Raw genomic sequence first — 7,459 nt, 5'->3', positions numbered from 1 at the left:
ACCAGAGTCTGGTCATCACTGTGTAGTTGTGTATAGTTGTGTACAGTTGTGTGTTGTTGTCACCTCCTCCTTTGAGATGCCCGCCTGCTTCTTTCGGTTCCACTCGTTGTAGTAGAGACAGTTTCCGTTGCGGTCAAAGATGTACAAGTTATGAACCGTCATCTGGAACAAACACATCATCACCACCATCATGAGTGGAATCTCCCAGTAAACACTGAGCCGAATGAAAGATCACCTCTTCTACAATCTAAAAGCGTTGACTTCATTTTCTCTTTATTGTGTGCATTGTGATAGTATTCAGTTTTAAATGTGGACATTAAAATAACTCTTTTTTTAAACGGAGTCAGGTCCGGTCGACGCTGGGCGGACACAGAATGAGCTGATAAAAATGTAAAAAAAACAACTTAAATTTAATAATATCTGAACACGTCACATACTAATAATGTGGGTCAATGGAAATACTGCAACAATTTAGAAATGCGTCTTTAAAATAAAGAATAACAAACATATTAAAACCCGCAGCAGTGTTTACCTTCTCTTCCTGTTTCTCGGTAGGACCCCTCCCTGCAGAGCTGCCCGCCTGCTTGCCTGAACAAAATTATCGTGTAGGTTTAGAAAGTTTCGCTGGAGTTTCTGAATAACGCGAAAACCAAAATGTTTAAATAACCAGTTTAATGTATCGTATATTTAATGCATTGGTTGCTTCCCAGACGCGACTCTGACTGCGTGTATGAAATAAAAACACGGCGGGATTTACGGACTCCTCCTCTCCTGTCCAGTTGGTTTAAACAGAGACAAAATGGCGGCGGCAGCATCAATGATGCCACACTTTTCCCAGCAAATTTCTTCTAAAAACGACCTGGTCCCGGACTGGGCCAGCCAGGAAGTCAGCACCGGGGTGAGTACATGCACCTTGGGGTCGGAGTGGACTGAACCAGACCCGCTTCTGTCTAAGACGAGCGTTTTTAATCATCAACACAGCGGCTGAATGAGACAGCAGTTCTTTAGCGGCTAACGCTAGCAGTCAACGTTAGCACTGCTCCCCTCGTCGTTATATCATATTATGTTATTATAATGAGGCCAAACCGACCTGGACCTGATGTAGTCCCGGTCTGAAAAGCCTGAAACATAACCGGCTTAAATAGAAACTCCCGAGGGACTCCGGTGAAGCGGACTAATTAGCTAACTGTTGCTAATGGTTCCTTTATCGGACGCACTAAAGAATAACGCAGCTGTGCATCGTCTGTCCCCTCGCTTCGCTGCGTTGTCAGGCAACAAGTTGACAGAGTAAAGACGGAGTGAGTCTGTGTGTCTGATAATGGACGCTGTGTGTGGCTGTTTTCTTAAAGGCAACAATGAGACACAATAAAGATGAATAATAATTAAGATGAGACCATGTTCCTGTGTGTGTCAGACCACCATCATGGCCGTGGAGTATGAGGGAGGAGTGGTGATCGGAGCCGACTCCCGCACCACCACAGGGTAACAAATACACTCTGTCCACCTGTCCGTCTGTCTGTCTGTCTGTCCACCTGTCCGTCTGTCTGTCCACCTGTCTGTCCCCCTGTCCGTCTAACTGTCCCCCTCTGTCTCTCAGGGCTTACATCGCCAACAGAGTCACCGACAAACTGACTCCGATCCACGACCGGATCTTCTGTTGTAGGTCAGTGTCTTCACTTCCTGTTTGTCACAAACCGTATGATGATGATGATGATGATGATGATGATGTTGTTAATGATGATGATGTTGATGATGATGATGAAGGTGATGATGATGATGAAGGTGATGATGATGAAGGTGATGATGATGATGATGGTGATGATGGTGATGATGATGATGATGATGATGATGTTGTTAATGATGATGATGATGAAGGTGATGATGATGAAGATGATGATGATGATGATGTTGTTAATGATGATGATGATGGTGATGATGATGAAGGTGATGATGATGATGAAGGTGATGATGATGATGATGATGATGATGATGTTGTTAATGATGATGATGATGGTGATGAAGATGAAGGTGTTAATGATGATGTTAATGATGATGATGATGATGATGTTAATGATGATGGTGATGGTGATGATGATGTTGATGATGATGATGATGATGATGATGATGATGGTGATGATGATGATGACGATGATAATGATGATGATGATGATGATGATGATGACGATGATAATAATGATGATGATGTTAATGATGATGATGTTAATGTTAATGTTAATGATGATGATGATGATGATGTGTGCAGGTCTGGATCAGCTGCTGACACTCAGGCTATAGCTGAGGTCGTTGCCTACCAGCTGGGCTTCCACAGGTAAGGCTCGGTCATGGTTTGATTGACAGCCTCTCTGTCCAGTCACGTGTGGTCAGTGCTCACCTGTGTGTTTGGCTCCGCCCCCTAGCATCGAGCTGGACGAGCCCCCGCTGGTGGAGACGGCTGCTAATCTGTTCAGAGCTAGCTGCTACCGCTACAGGGAGGAGCTGACCGCTGGGATCCTGGTGGCGGGATGGGACCGGAGGAACGGGGGACAGGTAGGACACGCACACACCTGGACACACACCTGGACACACACCTGGAGATGCATCCAGAGCTGAACGCACACACTCATACCTGAACACATACACCTGTGTCCTACCTGTGTCCAGGTGTTCTGCGTTCCTATTGGTGGGATGCTGGTGAGGCAGCCTGTGGCCGTGGGGGGGAGTGGGAGCAGCTACATCTACGGCTTCATGGACTCCAACTACAAACCAGGACTGAGCAAAGACCAGTGTCTGGAGCTCACCGCTGCAGGTAGGTGCTGCTAATGCTGCTAATGCTGCTGCTGCAAGGCATGCTGGGAGCTGGAGTCCACCCACAGCTGTGTCCTCATACATCCCTCTGTCCTGTCTGTGTGTCCCAGCCCTGTCCCTGGCCATGGAGAGGGACGGCTCCAGCGGCGGCGTGGTGAGGCTGGCGTCCATCTCGGAGGCGGGGGTGGAGCGACGGGTCATCCTGGGCAACCAGCTGCCCAAGTTCTCCACCCACTGAGACCTGTCCCTGTCCCACACCCACTGAGACCTGTCCCTGTCCCACACCCACTGAGACCTGTCCACCGTTCTGTTGTTAATAAAAGTTTCAACGTGTCTCATGTGTCTGGTTCTGTCTCCTCAGAAGTACAGCTACAGTACTTGTCTTCGTAGAGGACAGGGTAGAGGACAGGGTAGAGGACAGGGGAGTGTCCCTGGTTGAAATGGTGAATGTCTGGTTGAAGGGCTGCAGAAACAGGCGCTGGTCTGGATTGTGTCCCTCCACCCACGTCCACCTCTAAATGTTCAACTCCTTGAGGAATAAAGGTCCCGGCGGCGTCCTACAGGAAGCAATGTCTTCAGCTCGCTCTGACGATGGGACCCCCCCCCCCCCCCCCTCTTAAAGGCTGATATTAGAATAAATCACTGCGTCCTGCACAGAGCCTGATATCTGCCCCCAAATCTCCTCTTCTCCTTGGCTGCAGAGCGCTCTATATATATTTATATGTGTATAACTATACAAACACAGTCACACATGAGTTCACCTATGAGCCTCCATTAACCATCTGATTAGTCTGATCAGTCTTTACCTGAACACGTTTCTGAGCTGAAGCTATGATCAGGTCGTCCAGTCAGGATGTAACAGGCAGAAACATCAGCAGCAAATCACCCAGTGACTCTCACTGTTTCATTTCATAGGAAATATGTTTATTGATTTTCAATAGAAAGAAAAATGAAAATAAAAAATAAAATGAGTAGAGGAAGAGGAGAAGGAAAATATATGAGTTAGTAGCTGCTGTATCACAGTTTCAGTTAATTCAGAACTGGGTTCCATGTTCTACCAAACCTGTCTCCTCCCGTCTTCACTAGAGAACCTCAGTTTCTCCTGGTGTGAAGTGTCTGACAGTTTCTCCCAACCATAAATCACAAAGAGTCCGTTCTCCACTCGTAAAACCAGCTCTTTCACAGTCCCGTCCTGAAGTGATTTGGTCTCCTGTCATATTTATTACCAGCAGGAAGGAAACCAGGGGACACAGGGACGCCACCAGGGGACACTAGGACGCCACAGGAGGGTTGGGAGCCAGATTCTGACCAAGAGACCAGAGAAACACAGAAACATTCACTTCCAGAGTGAATTCATTTAGCTACGTGTCCAGAGTGAATTCATTTAGCTACGTGTCCAGAGTGAATTCATTTAGCTACGTGTCCAGAGTGAATTCATTTAGCTACGTGTCCAGAGTGAATTCATTTAGCTACGTGTCCAGAGTGAATTCATTTAGCTTCATGTCCAGAGTGAATTCATTTAGCTACGTGTCCAGAGTGACTTCATGTAACGACGTGTCCAGAGTGAATTCATTTAGCTTCATGTCCAGAGTGAATTCATTTAGCTACGTGTCCAGAGTGAATTCATTTAGCTACGTGTCCAGAGTGAATTCATGTAGCTACGTGTCCAGAGTGAAGCTAGGGAACCTATCACAGACTGACATCGGTACATGTTGGTGGGACATCAGGTTAAAATGCTGCTGTTCCTACACGTGCTCCCAGTGTCATGACTGCAACTCCATCATGAAGCACTGGACAGAACAGAGACTGGCCCAAAGTGCCCGGGTCCAGACCGGTCCAGACCGGACCAGACTGACCCTAACCCTGACCCAGGTCCAGACTGACCCTAGCCCTGACCCAGGTCCTAGCCTGAGGCAGGTTTTCCATGTTTGTCTTGTAGCTGAGTGAATGAGGTCAACTTCCCCCCATGTTCGAATCATTTCTATGATCGATGCCTTTCTGTTTCCAAGCAGAGAAATCAGTATGATTCAGGCCGGGGACGAAAGTGTGACCTTCACAGACTGGACTAGACTAGACTAGACTAGACTGGACTAGACTAGACTGGACTAGACTGGACTAGAGGCCCTGATATGGAGTTTGACCTGCCCCCATGTTTGACCCGTGACACTGTGACTTACTGACTGTGGAGGCTGTTGAGCTGATGCAGATGTTTTTTGGAGATGATGACACTTTGTGGTTGCAGAGAAAAGGTGCAATAATTGAATGTAATTGTTTAAAGTGATACTGGGAAGAGACTGAAGGAGACGTAGGAAACAATTAACTGCATTAATCCAACAAGACAGGAAGAGTCTAATAACCTCGCACTGTGTTTTAGTTGCTCCACTTCATTGTGCCAGCTGTTTTGTAAAAGGTCCTCAGGGTTTTAGTGACAGTTAGACCGAGATATGAGAGGTTTTTAAATGCTTTTAAAAGGAATAGACCGTATACATGTCATATCAGACTCTTAGCATCAAACCAGGGAACTGGCCTGTGACTGGCTGGAGAGATGAACCCACCACTGGCAGGTTTACCAGCACCTGGTCTGGAGGAGGGGTTCTGGAGGAGGGGTTCTGGAGGAGGGGTTCTGGAGGAGGGGTCTGCACCAGGACCCTGAAGGACCTGAGAGTCCTGGTCACTCTGGTAACCTGGGGTTGTTCTTGTTTTCTTCTATTAATGAAGAATAATACGCTGTCCTAATCTTACGGAGAGTTTTTTTATAAGTTGTTAAACTATCTTTCCAGGCAATGTGAGCTTCTTCAGAACTAGTGGAATGACAAATTCTTTCCAGCTTTGAACTGTTCCACTGTGAATTATACCATGGAGCTGCCCTCCTTCCATTTACCACCTTCTTTTTAAGAGGAGCAACTAGATTTAGAGTTGAACTAAGCGATGCTGTCGTGCTGTCAACAAAATAATCTATTTGTGATGGAGTTAGATTGTGGTTTCTCACATCCACATCACTAACATAAGGCACTGAGGTAAATACTGAAGGTATTAATTCCTTATATCTAGTCACAGCATCATCAGATAAGTGTCGACCATAACGAAATGTCTTTACAATTTCTGTGTAATTACTTATAGTAAATTCAAATGTTAAAGAGAATGATGGGACAATAGAGGTTTGTGAGAATATACGGTTAGACCTTCAGTTTCTAGGCCATAAGTTAGTACAAGATCTAAGGTGTGATTGAAACAGTGAGTTGAACCATTTACATTCTGAGAAAAGCCAATTGAGTCTAATAATGACATAAATGAAGAGCTAAGACTGTCACTGCTAACATCAACATGGATGTTAAAGCTATAATGACTTTATCTGTTCTAAGCACTAAATCACAGAGAAACTCAGAGAATTCAGCTAAAAACTCAGAGAATTCAGCTAAAAACTCAGAGAATTCAGATAAAAACTCAGAGAATTCAGCTAAAAACTCAGAGAATTCAGATAAAAACTCAGAGAATTCAGCTAAAAACTCAGAGTAAGGAGCAGGTGGGCGACACACCACAACAAAGAGAACTGGTTTCTGTGTTTTTTAGTCTGGATGAGTGAGACCAAGAGTCAGTAAAGCTTAGCTTAGGTCTAGGATTAAAGCTTAGCTTAGGTCTAGGATTAATTCATCACTGCAGCCACTGCAGACCTGTCTCCTCACTGGATGCATTTGTAACATAGAGCTATGAAGTTACATAGACAGTGCGCTGCTGGAATATCTATTGACACCACCAGTCACCATCTACCAGTAGAAACACTATAGTAAGATGTATAAAGCTGTTTGCTGACGACATGAATCTGTTCTGTCCTCTGAAGCTTCAGCTTCTTCTTCAGGCCTCTGTGGTAGCGCGCTAACTCCAAAGCTTCCTCCACAGAGGCGTAGGGAGTAACAGCACCTCCTCCACTCTGACGCTCACCTGGGGAGGTGTCTGACATCACTACAGGAGGGTAAAAGTCTGACGGTGGTTCTGTTAGAGACTTGGAGGAAGTTCATGAAATGTGTCTACCTGCAGCCCCCTTTTAGCTCCTTTTAGCCCCCGAGCTAAACGAGCTAAACGAGCTAAACCATGCGCTGTGATTGGGACGTGAGGGAGAAATACTTGGACTCATGTGATTCTTCTTACATGACGGGTTTAGGTGCTGGACTCCTCCTCTCCTCCTCCTCCTCCTCCTCTCCTCCTCCTCTCCTCTCCTCTCCTCCTCAGGTAGAAGGACAGGAGTCCTGGTCTGAGCCCCCACCACCACCTACAATGTTTATTTCCTAATGTCTCCTCCTCTGTTCTTCTGTCTGTCCCACCTCCTCTCCTTTCTTTTCCATCTTCCACCTGAGTTCCCCCCCCCCCTCTCCCTCCCTCCTCCTCTCCCTCCCTCCCTCCTCCTCCTCTTTTCATGTTTTGTTCTTTCCCCCCGTTCACACCTCTCCTGACAAAGAGGGTGAGGAGGAGGTGACACCTGACTCTAGTTCATTGTCTCTCACACCAGTGACCTCACCCTCTCTCCCTCTCTCTGTCTCTCAAGCTTCAGGTGAGAAACTGAAACCTGCCCCCCCCCCCCCCGTTTATCATTATTGTTGTTTATATGGAGCAGCTGTTGCCGTGGTAACGTCTGCTGGCCTCCAAGTCAGCATGAAAA

At 46.4% G+C, this 7,459-nt stretch overlaps 2 protein-coding genes across 2 annotated transcripts in view; one reads left to right on the top strand and one right to left on the bottom strand.

Annotated features, from left to right (window-relative positions):
- The window catches only part of trappc1 (trafficking protein particle complex subunit 1), a 1,371-nt gene extending 699 nt beyond the window's left edge, over positions 1-672 (bottom strand). The window contains exons 1-2 of the mRNA XM_047588582.1: positions 533-672; positions 64-162 (exon numbers count right to left, since the gene is read on the bottom strand). Coding sequence (XP_047444538.1) covers positions 64-162 — 99 coding nt within the window. The 5' untranslated portion in view covers positions 533-672. The remainder of the gene's footprint in view (positions 1-63; positions 163-532) is intronic.
- Positions 673-743: 71 nt separating this feature from the next.
- Positions 744-3,139, top strand: psmb6 (proteasome 20S subunit beta 6). The gene is made up of 7 exons (XM_047588220.1): positions 744-898; positions 1,415-1,482; positions 1,598-1,663; positions 2,264-2,329; positions 2,418-2,547; positions 2,662-2,806; positions 2,916-3,139. The coding sequence occupies exons 1-7, from the start codon at positions 800-802 to the stop codon at positions 3,041-3,043; spliced, it is 702 nt and encodes a 233-aa protein (XP_047444176.1). The 5' UTR covers positions 744-799; the 3' UTR covers positions 3,044-3,139.
- Positions 3,140-7,459: the final 4,320 nt, after the last annotated feature.

Source organism: Mugil cephalus, chromosome 1 (genome assembly GCF_022458985.1).
Source record: "Mugil cephalus isolate CIBA_MC_2020 chromosome 1, CIBA_Mcephalus_1.1, whole genome shotgun sequence".
NCBI lineage: Eukaryota > Metazoa > Chordata > Actinopteri > Mugiliformes > Mugilidae > Mugil > Mugil cephalus.
The sequence above is the reverse complement of the archived record's forward strand: the minus strand, read 5'-3'. Positions and strand labels throughout refer to the sequence as shown.

Coding starts and splice junctions, on each gene's coding strand:
- psmb6 (XM_047588220.1), top strand. CDS start 800: ATGGCGGCGGCAGCATCAATGATGCCACACTTTTCCCAGCAAATTTCT. Junction 1,483..1,597: donor GACTCCCGCACCACCACAGG/GTAACAAATACA, acceptor TCTGTCTCTCAG/GGCTTACATCGCCAACAGAG. Junction 2,807..2,915: donor TCTGGAGCTCACCGCTGCAG/GTAGGTGCTGCT, acceptor TGTGTGTCCCAG/CCCTGTCCCTGGCCATGGAG.